Genomic DNA, 19481 nt, shown 5'->3' with positions numbered 1-19481 from the left:
GCTCAAGCATTCCAAATGATCTTGACTTATTAGTTTTTTAAAGAGTCGAGCTCGAGCTCAATAAATGAGCTCGAGTCCAGCGCGGGCTTAATAAGAACTAAACAAGCATAATGATAGCTAATGACGGTGGGATATGTTCTAGAGTTGATTGCGAGATGGGGCACCGTTATAAGAGATTAGGAGGTGGTGACACCAAAACCAGGTTAAAGGTACCTAATTTGAGCTTATTTGCTTTAACTCTTTTGGAAAAGTTTATGATGGGGTAAAATGGTGAGAAATGGTTATGGCTGATTAGCTTATATTAGGTAAACATAAGTTCTTCATTTCATTCAAAATTTCTTTGAGTAATATTTCCTTAAATTTCTTCATTCCTTTCATGTCATTAATTACTTGTTAAGATAATATTATCAGCATAAACAATGTATGATAAGATTTATCTAAAAGGTGTGTTTTGTAAATAATATATGAAATATTTGATTCTTATTATATCTCAAGTTGAGCATTATATTGATAAACTTCTGAATTAGGCCCTTGGAGATTCCTTCAATTTATATAAAGCCTTTTAAACCTAAAGTATTCATTTTTTATTTGAATTGGAATTAGTGACACCATATAAGAAGGCATTTTTAATATAGAATTGTTATATTTTTAAATATAGCTGTTAATAAATGATAGAATAACTCGAACAATATCCATTTTAGGCATGTTTCAAAATAATCAATTGTTCGGCGGATTTAAGGGATTTACGGATACAAGAGTTACGAACTTGTGAAATCCTAAAATATGTTGCAAAACAATTTCTCAGAATTTAACAGGATTTAACATTTGTCATACCAAACAGTTTTCAGAATTTAACACCCTCAGTATTTACTAAAATCCACTAAAGTTAAATCAAATCCTCTACCAAACAGCCCCTAAAAGATGCAAATCATCAAGCTTTAGAGATTTTAGCTGTTGAGAGGATGATCCCCATATGTCCTATGAAGAAGAGAAAAATAATAAATGTTTTAATATCACTTATTAGAAAGTCAAAACCAAAAAAAGGGGTTTTACATACATGCCACTTTATTTCATGTTATTTACATATCTAACACCCAAAACATTAATATTACATGATTACCACCCATAAAACAAATTTGGGTGCATTGAATGAAATATTAAAGTTTATAAGATGGTATGAATGATAGAAATGAATTATAGAAGTGATATATTTGATATTAAAATTGTATATGGATGGTAGACATGTAATACTAAAGTTTTAGGCGTTATATATGTAAATAACATGAAATGAAGTGGTATGTATGTAAATTTCCCAAAAAAAAAAAAATTGTATTTTGCAGTTCACAGACATCATATAATATATACAATGGTACTTAAATATGTCACAACAGTGTAAACAGCATAAATGTCTGCTAATCAAACATAGGAGTGGCCGTTAACTCACCGAAAACAAGCTTATTTGTGCATCCAAGTAGTCTTTACTTGCCCGCTAATGGCAGCGAGGATCTTCTCTCTCTCTGATCTCTCTCTCTCTCTCTTCAACAAGATGTATCATTAAAGAGTAGACAATCCAAATTATGGCAGTTCAAACAAAGCTAATTATTGAATCTGTCTCTGTCATGAGAAGCGGAGAAATCTGTGTTGGAACCAATTGGAATGACTCCGTATGGATTAATGGCAGGATGGCTTCCATAGTAGTGCTTCTTTATATGCTCCATGTTAACGGTGCTGCTGATGCCAGGAATTTGGTAAATGTCTTTGGTGTAATTGAACAGATTTGGATATTCACGCAGGAGTTTCTTGTTGCATTTGAAATGAACAACATAAACCTGTTAGACCAAAGGAATGAAATGTCAGAAACATAAAATGACTTCATATTTTTGCTATTTATAATGAAAGATCATTTTTTGGCAAAAATAAATGAAAAAAATAAATATTTGGTGGTGGTGGTGCTATTTTATAAGATTAGAGAAAGTCGTCTTAGATGATGTGGTCACATTAAATGGAAGCCTTTTGATGACCCGGTTAGGAATAGAGCTGCAAACGAACCTAACCGAGTCGAGTATGTGAGTGTTCATGTTTGAGTTTGTTTATTATTAGCTTGTTCAAGTTTGGTTCGTGTTTGATTCGAACTTTATTGTTTGTGTTCATGTTTGGTTTGTTTAAATTAATAGTGTTCATGTTTGGTTCATGTTCGGTTCGTTTAGTGCTTATTGAGCTTCAAACAAACAAGCCTTAACGAGCTATGTTCGTGAACATATTTAGCAAATTTTGTTACACTATCAAACAAGCATGTTCATAAGCAAATATAATGAGTATTCTTGAGCTATCAAATGAGCAAGATCATGAATATATACATAACTAGTATTTTCGAGCTACCAAATAAGCTCGTTCACGAACAAACGATTTATGATTCATCTTAAATTTGTTCATGAACATCTTAAACAAACAATCAAGCAAACATTGACAAATGTGAAATGTGTTTTGTTCTTGAACAAAATCATTCTATTGAAGGTATAAAATAAAATGAAATTAAATTTATAATAAAAATAATTGTCGATTTAAAATGAAAATATGATTAATCTATATGAATATATTTATCGAGTTTATTCACGAGTTCTAAATCGAACATGAATCAAGCTTTTATCGGGCTTCTTATCAAGCTTAATGCCGAGCTTGTTCACGAGCTTCAAATAATGTTGTTCGTGAACATAAATGAACCGAACACATTAGTGTTCAAGCTTATTTATTTAAGGATCAAGTATTAAAAATGTTGTTCAAGTTATTTGTTTAGTTAGTTAAACAATCCCAAACGAGCTTTAATCGAACCGAGTAATGAGTAGCTCGTCGAACGTTTGGTTCGCTTGCAGCCCTAGTTAGGAAAGTTGAGGTACATTAGATTTGACTTATGTTAAGAAAGGTAGAGGTAGATCTAAAAAGATTTGGTTAGAAAATATTAGAAATGATATTTCTTTATTAGATTTAAATGAGAATTTGACTTTTAACAGGATACAATGACGAAAAAGAATTCATGTTGCCAACCCCACTTAGTGGGACAAAGACTTGATGTTGTTGTTGTTGTTGGTCAAATTAAAGACTAGATGAATTCAAAATGACGTAGGACCCTAGTATAAAATCTGATGCATTGCACAATTTTGAGATAAGAAAATTTATGAAATTAGACGTCTGGAGGGATCTGAACCAATCGATTCAAAGTGAACAGGTTGGGCATGGCATGCATCATCCTTGATTATAGTATTTATTGTGATGCTAATTAAAGATATTAATTGTCACATACGGCATCATATTCAATAAGTCATAAGTGTATGAAATAACCAAGGAGACACTTTTAAATATATGGAAAAATTTAAACAATGGAAATAGCATATTAAAGAAAACAAGCTTAAAGCGATGGGCTTACGATCCTCAAGAAACAAAGCTAACCTTATGGAATTGCTTCATGTAACTCAGGTAGATGTGCATTGGTTATGGTCAATGGTGAACGAGGATTTCAATTGAGAGTTGGTCAAAAGATATACGCTAAATTTAGGGAGGCAAGACTTCTATAATATGCATAGTTGCAGGAAAAAAGTTTAGGATTAATTTTCATATTATAAATAGTTTCAATAGAACTTTTGTCAAGAGCCATCCTTAGCTCCTCAATGTAAGGGTGTCAAAATGAGTTTTCAGGTCAAGTTCAGTTTCAACCCAAAATTGACCCGCTCTTAATACGCCCGACTTGAACCCAATCTATTTATCTAAACGAGTTAAAATCTCATACCTGCCCCCGACCCGCCACCAACCCGACTAGACACGATCCAAACTGCTATCTGAAATGAAAGCTGGGAACTTCGCCTCCTTCTATGGTGACAGAGCACATCTAGAGGTGTCAAAATAGGTCCGTGGGTCGGGTTCGGATCGACCCTAACCTGATCCAGTTTTGTAAATAGGTCAAAACTTCACACCCAAACCTGACCCGACGGGTTACCGGGTTGACCCAACCCTACATGATAACCCGGATTTTCCCAAGTCAAGTAAGAAAGCACGAGCCTCCGGGTGCAGACGCATCACACGAGATGGGTGTGGGAGCGACGAAACTAGCACGGGGGGAGCAAGAGAGCTAGGGTGCGGGAGTGGCGGAGCAGGCGCGAGAGAGTAGGCACAGTCCGGGTGCAGCGCATCAAACAACTCATGGAAGACGACAAGAGTGGGACGGCATAATGGCTAGTGTAGCCAGTAATTTGCACGAGTGCGCGCCTGCACGGTATGCTGAGATAGTCCAAGTGCAGACCTAAGCGCGGGAGGGCGAGCTCGGCCAGTGACCTATGCAACCACGAGCGCAATAGAGGTGGATCAGGGTTAGAGTGGGAGGTCGGATCTGAGTCACTTTTGGGTTTTCGGGCCAACCCAAAAACTACTTGATTTTCGAAACTAGTCGGCTTATTGAACCCGATCCGTGTGACAAAGGAGTTGAGCTTAACCCTGATTTTTTGGATCGTGTTTTCGTGTCGTGTCAAATATTGACACTCCTAGAGTCACATCATCAAGGGAGCTCGCATCTTTCTCCAAATTTCACAAGCTTCTTCGATCAAATCCAATAAATTTGGTTCAATACTCAGATGGAATTCAAGTCATGATCAATTTTGATTTCTTGTGCTTCCTCGGTCAAATCTCGTAAATCCGCCATTGTGAACTTCGACCCCCTTCAATCAACGACAACGGGAGCTCGCTCAATGTGATAGTGTTCCTTGACTCCTTTCTACCATTTTGCGTGCTTCTTCAATCAAATCTGTAAATTCTCCTGATCCGGGTCAAAATTAGGTTAATTGTGGGAACTTGACCCGTTTATTAAACAAACGAATTTCTGGACCTGAACCCGACCCGTTTATTAAATGGGTTAACATGAACTCGGAATTTTCAGGTTGGGTCAAATTTTCACACCCCTAGCTCATTGGTTTCACCTAGTTATGATGCTAAGAACAAAGAGGCCACATTCCATGTGGTAGTCCAATGTAATTCATGTGTTACTATGCATATATATATATATATATATATATCAATCCTCTATTCCATGTTAGAAATTCCAATTTCATCATACAGTTCTCCATGGCATTACATTAAAAAGTAGTCAGAAGGATTTCCATAACAAAAAAGAATAGTAAACTCCTGTTATTGCTACTTGTAATCACGAAAGCATGCAACCAAATAAGTACTGAGATTCTTACTTCATCAAACCTAATCAGAGTTACAAAAAGACGAATATCAGCTTCTGTCAACTCATTCCCACAAATATAGCGTTGCTTGCTCAATATCTCCTCACATTTGTCCAAGGCATCATATAGCTTGACTACAGCCTAAATTAAAGCAGAAAATAAAAGTCAGAAATAATCAAATTTCATTCAAATAAATAAGAAAATCATTACCTCATCATAAGGTCCTTGTTTCTTGGCAAATCCACACCTGTATACACCATTGTTTATCGTTTCATAAACCCATTCATTGACCCCATCAATTACTGTTTGCAGATGAGAGGGGTACAAGTCCAAATCAGGATTTTCTGCTATTTCGTTAAACTCAGTGTTGAACATGCGGATTATTTCTGCACTCTCATTATTTACAATTGTATTGAGTTGCTTATCCCAAAGTACCTATTGCATAATTTTTTAAATAATTATTTGGTGTCTCAGCCAAGAAGAAAACGAAAATCTTGCTGGAAATAAATGCAAAAAGGAGAAAAATCAAAATATCATATACGCACAGGAACGGTATATTTTCCCGTATAACTTGAACTTGCAAGCTCATAAAGTTCTCTGACACTCCCCGCTCCATTCAAAGGATCAGGATCAGCTCCAGCATCCTCTGTGCTAGAAGCGGGGAAGACCCAGCCAAAATGCTCATCAGTCTCTTTAGTCCTTTCCCATTTTGGTTTTACTGCCTAAATGAAATTACAAATCTTTAAGATTTAGATATGTAATGATTAAGAGAAAGTACGACAAAATCTGTAACGTTAAGAAAAAGTCACCGTGTAACTGATGGCCTTATCAAGCCCTTTGAGTTTCAAATATGCCAGACATCTAGATGCCCAGGGGCATGCATAAGATATATAAAGATGGTATCTTCCAGATACTGCAGGGAACTGGGATGCTAGATCTTTCGAAATGAAATTACGAAAAGTTGAAGGAGTGCGGATGAAAGAACCAGACTGTGACACCTCATCAAGTGCAGACCGAGACATTGAAAGTGCTTGCTAAAGAATCCAAAACTAAAAAAAATCAGCACAACAGCAACTAGTCAAAGGTGATCAAGTTGCAAAGAAAGTATTATAATAGTTATAATGATTCTTCTAAAATGCAAGTGTTAGCATGCGGCTCACATTCATTAAGATGTACCTCCATTATTTACTTCTTTACCTGTATTTGCCTATATATACTTACTGTACCTTAGTTGGAATGGTAATGAATTACATTTTCTCTCCCTCTCTCTCTCTCTCTCGTCTTCGCCCAAGCTTCTCTTGGCTGTCCTCTCATGGTATCTAGAGCCAACAATGGGGGACAAAGATTCAGCTTCCTCCCTCCCTCCCACTTCTTCTACTCTCGCCGAAAACTCTGCTGATTTCTCCATACAGGCGCCGCTCAAATTCCTCATCTCCAACATCAAGAATCTAATCCCGCATTCCCTCACCACCGACAACTATGTCGTTTGGCGCATTCAAATCATCAAACAATTCTTCGCAAATGGTTATGCTGGACACCTCACGGGCGCCACTCCTCCGCCTCCCGATACTGCATCTCAAGACCACGCTCGTTAGCGTCTCGTTGACAGCAATTTAATCTCTGCCATGTTCTCAACGATATCGCCTTCGATCCTCCCATATGTCATCACATCCACCACCGCTCAAGATGTCTGGACGGTTCTTGAATGTCGTCTGCAACCATCAAGTCGTTCTCGATTTATCCAACTCAGGAACGAACTACATCACATACAAATGAAGAACCTCACCATGAAACAATATCTCTCCCAAATAAAGAATATTGTTGACAACATCACCGCTTCTGGATCAAAAATCGATCCAGGAGATATTGTTCTTTAGATCCTCAACGGACTCCCATCAACATACAATTCGTTCAAGACTGCCATCCGCACCTCACCTCTTCCTGCCGATCTTGACACACTATACTAGCTCCTTTGCAGCGAGGAAATTCACATCAATCAATAACTCCTCAAAGACCCGTCCACGGGATCGTCCGCCTCCGCACTCTATGCCACCTCCTACAATCAAGCGCGAGGGCGTAATAAAAAACGTTTCCTCAAGAACAAGAACGCTCCATCCAGGCCACCCTCTCCTAGCAATCCGACCATGTCTCCCACTAACACAAGCAATTCGCGTCCAACTTGCCAAATATGTGGTAAACCAGGCCACATTGTCATAAATTGTTGGCATAGATGTAATTTTGAATATGCGCCGACCATATCCAACGGACCACAAGCCATGCTAGCTCAATCGACACCTTATGCGACTCATGATTGGATTCTTAACTCCGGCGCTTCTACACATTTGACACCGGACAGCGCAAACATCCAGCAACCGTCCGCCTATCAAGGCCATGACGCAGTCTCCGTCGCCAACGGTTCCACATTACCTATTCACAACTCCGGTCAAGGTTTGCTTCCATTACCGGACACACCTCGTAAGCTTCGTCTATACAATTTTTTTCATGTCCCATCTCTTACTCACAATCTTTTATTCGTATCAAAATTAACTTCAGATAATTCTGTTTCAATTATTTTTGATGCTAATGACTTTGAAATTAAGGATTTTCAGGACCATCGACCGCTTCTTCATGGCATCTTCTTAACGGTCTATATCAAATAAGAATGGCTCCGGAGAACCCACCTACAACTCTTCATGCCAGCAGCACTTCATCACAAATCTGGCATGCACGCCTTGGACACCCGAACAATCGCCTTCTTTCTATTCTTGCAAAACGCATTCCTGAATTTAGAAATGTATCTCTATCTTTTTTGTGTAAATCTTATAATGTGGCCAAGAGCCACAAGCTCTCGTTTAATAAAAGAGGTTCCGTGACCTCCTCTCTGTTCGAGCTTATACACTCGGACGTCTGGGGGCCGACCCAACAACAACTTTTAGATGGCTTTCGTTACTACGTAGTCTTTATTGACGATTTTACACGCATTTATTGGGTATATTTCATGCATTCTAAACAGGAGACTTTCATGAAGTTTAAACTATTTTGCAGTCTTGTTCAAACACAATTTTCCTCCACCCCCAAAATCTTTCGTTCTACCGGTGGCGACGAATTCACGAGCAACGCCTTCAAATCGTTTCTTCAAGAGCACGGTATCATCCATCAACTAAGCTGTCCACACACACCTGAACAAAATGACATAGCTGAGCGTAAGCATAGGCACCTTCTCGACCTCACTCGTACGCTCTTACACGCATCCAATCTACCAAATCAATTATGGGTTTGTTGACCCGTAATAAAAAAAAAAGAGATCAAATCCCTTACCTGCCGCCCCATGTCGCACGATCCAGCGCCGCTCGTCGCACGTCGAGGCCATACCGAGCGTCGCTACTCGCACGTCGCTGGCACGACTCATTCGAGTCGTTAAAAGACCGAAAGGATGAGGCCTTCGGCCCTCCCTGGCTCTCTGGCGCTTCTCCTCTGATTCCTTCGTGGCTCAACGACCTCGCTCCTCCGACATTTCTTCCAGTCGGATCAAAAGCTGCGATCATTCCGATCGGAAGCAAGGGAGCTCGCCTGTCGTGAAGTTAACTTTCCTCCTTTCGTGCCGCTTCTTCGACTCCTCGTGGCCGATCGACTTTGCTCCCTTGGACAACTTGCCTTCCCACCTGATCGAAAGTCACGGCATTTTGATCGGGATTAACAACGGGAGCTCGTCACTCCTCCTGCTCCTTCAGAGCTGTTCGGCTTCGCTCCTCCATCGACTTTCCCTTCAAGTAGGATCGGAAGTTACACATTTTGATCGGAGAAACAACGGGAGCACGCTCGCTGTGAAGGTTAACTTTCTCCCTTTCACGATCTTCGACCTAATCCGTTAGAAAAAAAAGGTAATATTTTATATTTAATTATAATTATTTTAATTAATTTTAATTAATTACAATAGTTATTTTTAATTAATTATATATGTTATAATTTTAATTAATTATAACAATTGTTTTTAATTAATTATATTTATTATAATTAATTATGCTTAATTTTAATTAAGTTGTTATAATTAATCTAATTAATTATAATTAACTTTAATTAGAATTACCTTTAGTTAATTATAAATAATTAATTAAAATAATTTCTTAATTAATTATAATTAATTGATATTAATTATAATTAATAAAAAAAATGGTTGCTCCTCTCCGCCTCGACTTCCGAGCCAACTCCACCGCCGGTCCACCGGCCCCGAAGATATAATCCCTAAACTCAGGCTTCCGTCCTCGGCGTGTACGACGGGCCGGTAGACCACCTAAGCACGCCATTTGTTGGCTGTTAGGAAAGGAATCCGGTCCGACGCCTACGACGAGGCGGACAGTCGCTTCCCCTCTCGCCCTCCTACTTCGACGTGCGTGTCGAGCCGGCGGACCACCTAAGCACGCCTTTGGTGAGCTGGTAGGAGGGAACCGTGTGCGACTCTACGACGAGGTAAGTAAGCGACCCTCGCCCTCCTGTCTCGACATGCGTGCGAGCCGACCAAACCACCTAAGCACGCCTTTATGTGAGGCGTGTAGGAGGGAAACCGGTTCGACGCACATGACAAGGCCAGGTGAGCCTGGTGTACTCTTTTCTTTGCGTAACCGAGAAAATTCATAAGTACCCCCGGGCGGGGTGGGGGAAGCAAACTGCTCTTTTCTTGTAACAGGTACCGTCAAAGACCCCATGCACGCCTTTATTACGCGTGGTGGGAAGAAAAATCACGGCCGCGGTGTCCTCGAAAAGAGGGCACCTACCATGCACGCCTTTTATTGCGCGTGGTGGGAAGGCCTCAGTTTTCTCATAGTTTTCCTCTAAACGGGGATACGCCGGGAGGCTGCCGAAATTTCGGAGTGAATGTAACGATCACACTCGGACCTGTTTGAACTCAAAAGAACAAGAGCCTGGACTCCAAAGAACAATGACCTTGTGGACTTTTTGAACTCAAAAGAACGAGCAGTGGAACTCATTAGAACTTGAACAAGTGGACTTGGGAACCTAAATCAGAATCAAAATTCAAATGATTTCTAAAGGACCAATCCAAATAAAATAAAACCAAATTTGGATCAAAATTCAAAATCATTTGAACACGAAAAATGAGCCTGCAAATACTCCAAAAGATTTGAATGAATCATTTGAAATATACACTCGGGCTCAATTCAATTTACTAAAGTGCGGAAGACACTAAAATTATAACAAGACTCGCCCGACTACAAGGGACAAAGAACAACTATGCACACCGAGCTCAGGAGGTTGATTCGAACTGGACTCAACTTGAGTCAAATTCGACAGCCAATCAAACTACAACACCTCCTACGAATGTATTCAGTAATAACACGACAAATGCAAATGCCACAATCTACAGCTTAGAACGCTCCTACGCATTCAAACCTACGACCTACAAACAAATGCAAATACACCAAAAACCCACTGAGATTGGTGATAGGTGGGCAATGATGTAGGCAACAAGGTCCCTACGAACAATTCCAGGAGCTGCGTAGTGGCTACAATGGTTCCCATAAATATGTACAAGTCCCTTGTGATAACAACAGTAGGCATATCTTAAACACCATCGAACCACTGTGGGCCAAAGTTACAAATATCTCCTACGCGATCCCTACGAGGTCAAACAAAGTACAATAACCACCGAAGATTGCGGAAAAGGGTGGAAGTTATGATGCAGAAGCAATGGGCTTCCTTCTACAAATATTTTAGGAGGTCGTAGTGGATACAAGCCGTCCCCTGCAAATGGATACTTGTGGAATACAACAGTTGTATTGAAAGAACACACGAATCACTGTGGCAACAAGTATGGATATCACCTACGACAGTGGTAATTAAGATTTTCAACTATGTCGGCGTACAAGGGCAACTCGATGTACGGAGAAGACACCTCCTGATAGAATGGGAGGGAAGTTTCAAAGAAATTAGAACCAAAACTTCCCTGGTGTTCCCAGTCTCGTTCTTAGTTCTATACTAAGAAGAAACAGTTCTGGTGCCCACAACACAGGAAATAACAAGTCCACTACACTAACGGAGCTCAAAGGGAGTTCTCTCAAAACAACGGACTTCAAAGTCCATGAAGAATGTCCCCGTGATTGAGAATGGGGAGTCAACATCAAAAATCCAACGTCCACGCGGGATCATGCAACACTATACAAGCAGATAAAAGGCGTCGTACAAATACCTTCAAGAAACCCCTGCACGTGCACCATAATTGTTTACACATAGGTACACCAAAAAGGGAGATAAATACAAATCATGTTTAACCCGCTATGAGGCTCCACGAGCGTGTTATTGGTACACACGTGACGTCTAGGGATGCTGCGCAGGTTATTCAAATTTAACCCGATCTTCCTAGCGAGTAAAAAGGAGTCGACAGGGGAATTATGAATTGGCCCCCAAAACCCGCATGGGCCCCGGCGAGCGTGTTATTGGTACACACGTAACGTCTAGGGATGCTGCGCGGGTTGACAAGTGATTCAAAGGTTCGAAAACATGATCCTTCTGACGAGTCAATAGAAGTCGACAGTGTTTCGAAAAACCAACAACAAATATACGGTTACGACTGTTATATTTGTCTTAATACATTCATATTATGCCTTCAAGGCCCTATAACAATGGAGAATTTCCTATCAGGGGCATAAATTCCTACGAAAATCTGATCCGTCTGTCGACAGGCCGATAGAGTTGACAAGGTTCAATCCGTAAAGAGAAATGGACCCCAAACACCCCGATGATGATCGTGTAACGATGATCTCAACTGGAGGGGTTCATAAACATTTTTTAAATGCCTCCCAAAAGTCCCACACCAAATTCATAACTCCACAAATCCCAAAATTCCAGCATATTTTAAATTGAAATCTATCCATCAATGCTTAAAGCAAAACCATCCACCCTCCGCAACAGTTGCTAGGGCTGGACAAATTTAAAATTTACTTCAGCTCACAAAGAGCCAAATGCCTAGTCGAAATATTAATAGAATCCACCCCCCTTCTCAAACAAATCTCCTGCTAATTAAGGACGTGGTTACGTATCCTCTAACGGCGATCTGCCGCCAAAATTGCACCAAGGATAAACGGTTATGACGGACCCGGGGCCCTCTGAACCGAGTGATTTTGCGCCAAATGCACCACGAAATACCGGTTATGGCCAGAGCCAATACGCTCCTTAGTGGCATCAAATCCTTGAGATATGAATCAATAGGATATGATCGATAGGGCACAAAGCCCTCTGTTAGCTAAGGTGGATTCAAATTTGTCCCCTTAGACAAACATTCAACCTCGGTCTACAAGGTTCCCTTGAACGAAGCAACCCATGGCTGCCGACAAGGATCCTTCTGTCAGGTTGGGTCGACTACCTCCTCTGACTAAGTAGACCAGGGACCACGACGGCCCGGGACGACGGAACCATGGGATCTTGATCGGGTCTATCATCCATTCCCCCACCATCCGCTTTAAGTGCAAGATAGTGCAATTTCTATTTTTAAATATCCAAACCCAATTCCTATACCCAAATCCATGCTGCTACTATATGACAGATAACACGTATCTCTACGTATCTGATCGACGACTAGCCTCAATCGAAAGTTCTCTCTCATGATCGAGAGAGGTAATTAACTATAGGGGCTTGCGCCTATAGGAAACCAGAACTCAGATCATAAAGTCCTCACAAAATGAGGGCGAAATCTTTGGGTAGTGTCTAATCTACAAACTCATCTGCCTTTCAAAATTTACCCCATAACTTATTCAGTTAAAACTCCCTCGCCGAATATAAAAGAAAAGCGCGAGCGGGGAGGTCGGGGCCTAATTTTCGGAGCCCACAGGGTTGAAGCTCTTTCAACAGCCAACTATCTAATAAATCGTCTTCCCTCCAAATCTATCTCACTTCAATCTCCCTGTCAAACTCTTCATAACAAATTCCCCACCTATACTCACCTATGCTCCTTCGACTGCCTCTGTCATCCTTGGCTGCAACCCTACACCTCTAACAAGATCTCTCCTCAGTCTCACGAATGCATCTTCATAGGTTACTCCTCTAGCCACAAAGGATACAAATGCTACAATCTTGACACACACAAAATCCACATCTCTAGATACGTCGTGTTTCAGGAGCACATTTTTCCCTACAATTCTACAACTTCCACATCCACACCTAACACCCAACTCACTAGGAATGCCACTTCCCCTCTTCTCCTGGTTCCTACTTCAACCGCTTCACATTCTTTTCCATCATTCATCTCCTCACCGACCACTCACTCTCCCACCCGTGAAACTCAACTTACTACATTACCGCCTACTCCCAGTCTCACATCCAACACGAGTTCTGAAACTCTCTCCGCTCCTTCTCCTTCTAACCATTCTACTCATCATATGCAAACCAGATCGAAATCAGGAATTTCAAAATCCAAACACATCTTTAATCTCCTCAGCAGCACTGCTCCTCCATCTACCCCGACAACCTATAATCAAGCGGCCAAATTCAAACACCGGCGTGTCGCCATGGCAGAAGAATTCAACGCTCTTCAAAAATAAGGTGCTTGGTCTCTTGTTCCAGCCCCTTCAAACAACTGAATTCTTGGATGCAAATGAACATTCAAAACCAAAATGCTTCCTACAGGTCAAGTGAAACGCCACAAAGCTCGACTTGTCTCTTTAGGCTATGATCAAATATTTGGAGAGAATTACAATGAAACATTTTGTCGATCGCCAAAATGCCTACCATCCGCATTTTGCTTACTCTTGCCCTCAATCTCCACTGGCCAATGCTTCAACTTGACGTCTCCAATGCCTTTCTGCACGGCGATCTTCTAGACCCTCACTCACCAAACTCCGCGTGCAAACTACATAAATTGTTTTATGGTCTTAAGCAGGCACCCCGACGATGGTTCCAAAAGCTCACCAGCTTTCTACAATCACGAGGATTTGGGTTCAGTCGCTCCGACCCCTCCCTGCTTATTAGATGTCGCACATGCTCTTCTTCATCTATGTTTACAGCTTCATCTATAATAGTCAGGGAAAGTTCAACTATAGCATTGGTGACATGTATATGCAAATCAACCATATTGCACTGGTCGTCCGAAAGAACACCATACAAATAGTTAGCCATGAGGATGGTTAACTACAATTTAAATTTATCAAACGTAAGGGACACATATTTCAAACATTCACCTAGAGCATTCTCGGAATGTTCATATAAATGCCATTAATGCATGAGAGAAATTAATATTTTTAGTACTTGACGACAATCACCAAAAATATATATAAGTAAGGCGAAGTCATAGGTAAAATCCTTCACAGAATCAACAGATAATAAAGGAAACAGTTTATCCTACTAAAAACTAGTTCACTACAGACAACCTATGAGGCAACTTATAGTTTCTAATTCAAGATTAATGACTAAGAGACACATTTGATCGAAAACCTATCTCTGTAAGAACAATGAAATATGGTCTTATGAAACAACGTATACGCTAAAAAAACATAACAATGAAATATGATATTTATGAATAAATAGGTTCAACATAACTGTTAGAAGAATTAAATTATCAAAGTAAAAAAAAAGAACTAGTTTAACTCAATTGTGTTCCAAAAAATATTAAAGTGCATGTACCCTCACCAACATCTTAGGTGAGCTTTACAAGCAGGAACTCCTAAATAAGCATTAGTTATGTTTCTGAACTAAATTAAATTCATAAAATTAATGCTTCACAGAAAATGACATGATGTGGTCTAGTACTTAAAATCTATTTATTAAGGTAGAACAACTTATTCCTGACACAAACACACTCACGTAACACAGAATTCTACAAGACACTCAACACAAACCGCAAACCTATATAATAAAAAAATAAAGTACAAACAATCTAGGAATGAACTACAACAATAATATATCACATTACTTAAAGCAATCTAGGATTGAACTACAGCTAAATTTTTGCAGAATAAAATCACTGATGGTTCTCAACAATATGTTCGATACACTTGCGAAGAACTTCACCCTCCCAAGTCATTAGTATGGCCTTATTATCATTACTATCCTTCAACGAGTCAAAAATAGCTACAAGAGCTTCTGTTCTTAAATTCTCCATTGTGCCTAGTTTTTGCAAACAATCAGTCATTGTGTATGGGTTGCTTCTTATAACTGTTTCCTTAAAAATTATAGCATTTCTGTTATACTCCACCAACAACTTATTTAGGTTATCTAGTCCTCCTTTAAATCGTGGGCGCCTTGTACTTCTGGAAGGTTCGTCACTTGATCACTTTGAGTCTACCATTTGACTTGCAATTTGTTCAAAACATGATGGTAAATCGTATGTTGCGTCAGGGAGATCACTTGCTGGAGTTCCTTCGAACTTGTATGCCACACCATTAGTTGTAAGAAATTCATCTTCATATTGAGGGGTCTCTTCAACATCTAAACTTATTGGGTTACGAGCTATTTTATTGGATCATGCACCGAACCCAACAGCTATATTGTCAATACATATTTTTTCAAAAATGTCATATTGGTGAAATGAATGCCGACGAAATTGTAAAAGCTTAGGAGTCACCTGCATTTTGAATATGCAACATAGGTTAACTTAATGCAATATTAAACCTAACTTTTATAAGCATAAGATAAGTATTACCTAAATAATTTCATCCCAAAGCTCATCAATAGCAATTGGAATGTGTGATTCCTCATCCCAATCTAACCACTATGATTTGTTAATTGATATAGCATTCGGAAGTCAGATTTTATATTTTTAAACATAATCATTATTGATGATTCAATGTAAAATGTACCCAACCTCCTATTCAACACAACGACAAGTTTTGACCACTGATCCCTCCTTAAGTTATCATTACATATATTTTCGTGCACGAATTGCTAAAAAGAAGCTCGGCAAACACAACATAGTGCTCCTCGGGTCACCTAGGATTTTGAGATGTGCTTTTGGGTTGGCCCGAGTGGATAGATATTTCTTCAGCTACACGAGTTTGAGAGCTAGTGCCAGCATGAGCTAAACCTTTGTCTTTTAAAAATCTCTTCATTTCTATCATACATTCAAGAAAACATTGGGGGGAAGCAAACTGCTCTTTTCTTGTAATAGGTACCGTCAAAGACCCCATGCACGCCTTTATTACGCATGGTGGGAAGAAAAATCACGGCCGCGGTGTCCTCGAAAGAGGGCACCTACCATGCACGCCTTTATTGCGCGTGGTGGGAAGGCTCAGTTTTCTCATAGTTTTCCTCTAAACGGGGGAGACGCCGGGAGGCTGTCAAAATTTCGAGTGAATGTACGATCACACTCGGACCTGTTTGAACTCAAAAGAACAAGAGCCTGGACTCCAAAGAACAATGACTTGTGGACTTTTGAACTCAAAAGAACGAGCAGTGGAACTCATATGAACTTGAATAGTGGACTTGGGAACCTAAATCAGAACCAAAATTCAAATGATTTCTAAAGGACCAAATCCAAATAAAATAAAACCAAATTGGAATCTCGGTTGAACCGGCCGAACCGGCCGGTCCGGTCCGGTTTTCAAAACCATGGATATTTCTTCAGCTACACGAGTTTGAGAGCTAGTGCCAGCATGAGCTAAACCTTTGACTTTTAAAAATCTCTTCATTTCTATCATACATTCAAGAAAACATTATAAGCATGTAATTTGATTGTTCTCGCATTTCTAAGTAAATTTTATAAAGTATTTTCACGAGTAATACCATTTCTTGCTTCACAAACTATGCAATCAAGAGTGAACCCATAATTTTTTAGATAGATGACATTAGATGACTCATTATAGCACACCGATTCAAAATTATCTTTGTCAAACCCGGTGTTAAATGCTCGCTTCATTCTGAATTAATTTACCCTAACCATTGTATTATCAAAGAATAGTTTATCACATTAACATAGCAAACATCATATTATAATAGAATACTTCAACTAGCCTAGCATAGTGGTTTTTACAAATTAAATTAAATAACGATGCTTGAGATAATCTAAAAAAAATTAATGTAGCACTATATTAATGTTGAGAAGAGATGCTAAGAATGAAAATTCAGTATATTCAGCTTTTCTAATTTTTAGCTTTTTTGTAACATGCACGATATAGTGATAATCTAGTACAAGCAAAAAAAAAAAAAATCAAAGTTGTGGAATGTGTTCTACACAACATGAAGAAAATTCGCAACCTGACTTTGAAAGCTAATCCTTTGCCTTTCAAAAATAATGAAAAGTTCTTTGCGGCAAAAAAAAAGTACAAAACTTTTGGACTGTGTTCTACACAACAAAGGAAGAAAGATCGTTACTTGGCGCCTGAGCCGGAAGCAGCGAAGCAGAATAACGAAGAGGAGAAGAAATTGGGAGATTGAGGCGGCTTTAAATATCAAGTATTGTAGTAGGAAGGACATTGAATGATGAATAGTATATATTTTTGAAGCTCTAAGCTTGGTGTTATCTTTGTTCCCTAGACTGGGATTAAATCCTTCAAGCATCCTCTTCTTCCAACGATCCAACCCACATCATATATTCAAAACATAAAGCAAAAAAATAAATTTGATGTGCCTTGATATCTTTTAAAATAAAATTGTTGATAATTTTCATAGAATAAAACTTTAAAATCACAACAAATGTAAATATTTATGTCTTCTAAGAGCTAAGGGCCATGTTGTTTTCATTTTTAATTTTGATCTTACAGCTCCTCTTAGCTCTGGTAATGAAATGACAAATGGAACTATTTTAATGCATTCTAACATTCCAGATGAAACCACAAATAGAACTATTTTAATTTAGGCTCCCCTCTGAATAAAATTTTTGGCTCCGCCACTGGCCGTGGGTAGCATTTCAGCTCTGACTTAAATCCCGTTAAATCTGCCTACCTGAGGGATTTAATAAATCCCAGATTTAAGCCGTACATCCGAAAATCTGGGATTTACCGAATCCCGGGATTTAACACGCGCACAAAAATTGTTTGGCTGGATTTAGCGTAAATCCGACTTAAATCCCGCTGTAAATCCGATACCAAACAGCCCCTTATTGATCCTTATTTTTAAGCATTTTTTAAGGCTCTACTTCATACTTACAGGACGCCATTAAAAGTTTTGAAGGAAAATAATTTTGTAATGATTGCCATTAAACTTCATGTCTTTAGATGACAACTCTAGTGGAATTCATTAATCCAAGGCAGCTTGGAATATGTTTTTGATGCAAGTATGACTAAGGAATTAAGGATTTCAGCCACCTCGCTTGTCAATCAAGTTATAGGTTAGTAGAATATCTGCAAATATCTTTCTTCTTTTCATTATTACGAGAACTAACTAAACTTGAAAATGAATCCCTGATCGCAAACTCATGCCCGGAAACATCAATAGCTTTATTCAACTGGATCAACAAGCTCAAAGAAGCCCAAAAGATGAATCAATGAAAAATAGTTGACAAAACCCTAATCATAAGCTGAATAATTCAATCGATAACACGACAGTAAAACCCCATACCGTTATCTTCTGACAAGAGCGAATCCTACATCAAAATTAAAAGGAAAAAAAAAGAAAGTAATTTAATTCAGCAAAGGGAGGCAGCCCCAACCTCCAGAAGTTCTGCTTCACCTTGGCAAAAGTTGGGCGAGCTCAGATAAAAGAGATGGGGAGAAAGCAGACTCCTGGTGAGGACATCAATCAAATTATAAAAAGCCTCGGCGAGCCTGCGAAGACGATGTATAATTAAAAGAAAAAATTGAGGGGAATCTTAAGTATAAGTTTTTATTTTAATTTATAGCAACCTGCCACAACGTCAAGTCTATATTTATTTATATATATAATTTAAATTTTAAATATAAAAATTTTTAACAATAACTAATTTAAAATAAGATATTATTTTCATACATATATTTTAATATAATTTAAAGTATTAAAATAATATATAATAAATATATAAAATATTTGATATTTATAATATATATATAATATTTGCTCTATGTTAAGCAAAATAAGATACTAATAATGTATTTATTATTTATTACTTAAATTTATATATTTTAGCATATAAAACTCTAAGGCTAATGAATTAAATTATAAATACAACTAATATTATTTTTTAAAATAATAAAACATAAATCTTCTTGAGAGCAAATATTTTGAGGTCAGTATGTTATATAAATAAATATAAAAATTTAATTAAATATATAATATAAATATTTTATGATCTTTATGCAAATCCCTATTAAGGGTTATGAGCTTTGATAAATATTTTAATATAATTTTCTTAAG

At 38.6% G+C, this 19481-nt stretch overlaps 1 protein-coding gene across 2 annotated transcripts; it reads right to left on the bottom strand.

Annotated features, from left to right (window-relative positions):
• Positions 1-1332: 1332 nt before the first annotated feature.
• On the bottom strand, positions 1333-18958 carry LOC110112422 (glutathionyl-hydroquinone reductase YqjG-like). Of its 2 annotated transcripts, none has more exons than XM_028694805.1 (6): positions 18802-18958; positions 6023-6247; positions 5759-5935; positions 5424-5648; positions 5226-5354; positions 1333-1829 (listed from the first exon to the last, which is right to left on the bottom strand). In XM_028694805.1, the coding sequence occupies exons 2-6, from the start codon at positions 6233-6235 to the stop codon at positions 1596-1598; spliced, it is 978 nt and encodes a 325-aa protein (XP_028550638.1). In that variant the 5' UTR covers positions 6236-6247; positions 18802-18958; the 3' UTR covers positions 1333-1595. The 2 variants fall into 2 exon arrangements, with proteins under 2 accessions (XP_028550638.1, XP_028550639.1); XM_028694806.1 differs by having other exon boundaries at positions 6023-6262; positions 18802-18949.
• Positions 18959-19481: the final 523 nt, after the last annotated feature.

This window comes from Dendrobium catenatum, unplaced genomic scaffold (genome assembly GCF_001605985.2).
Source record: "Dendrobium catenatum unplaced genomic scaffold, ASM160598v2 fragScaff_scaffold_565, whole genome shotgun sequence".
In the NCBI taxonomy this organism is placed as follows: domain Eukaryota; kingdom Viridiplantae; phylum Streptophyta; class Magnoliopsida; order Asparagales; family Orchidaceae; genus Dendrobium; species Dendrobium catenatum.
This window is presented reverse-complemented; position numbering and strand designations above follow the sequence as displayed.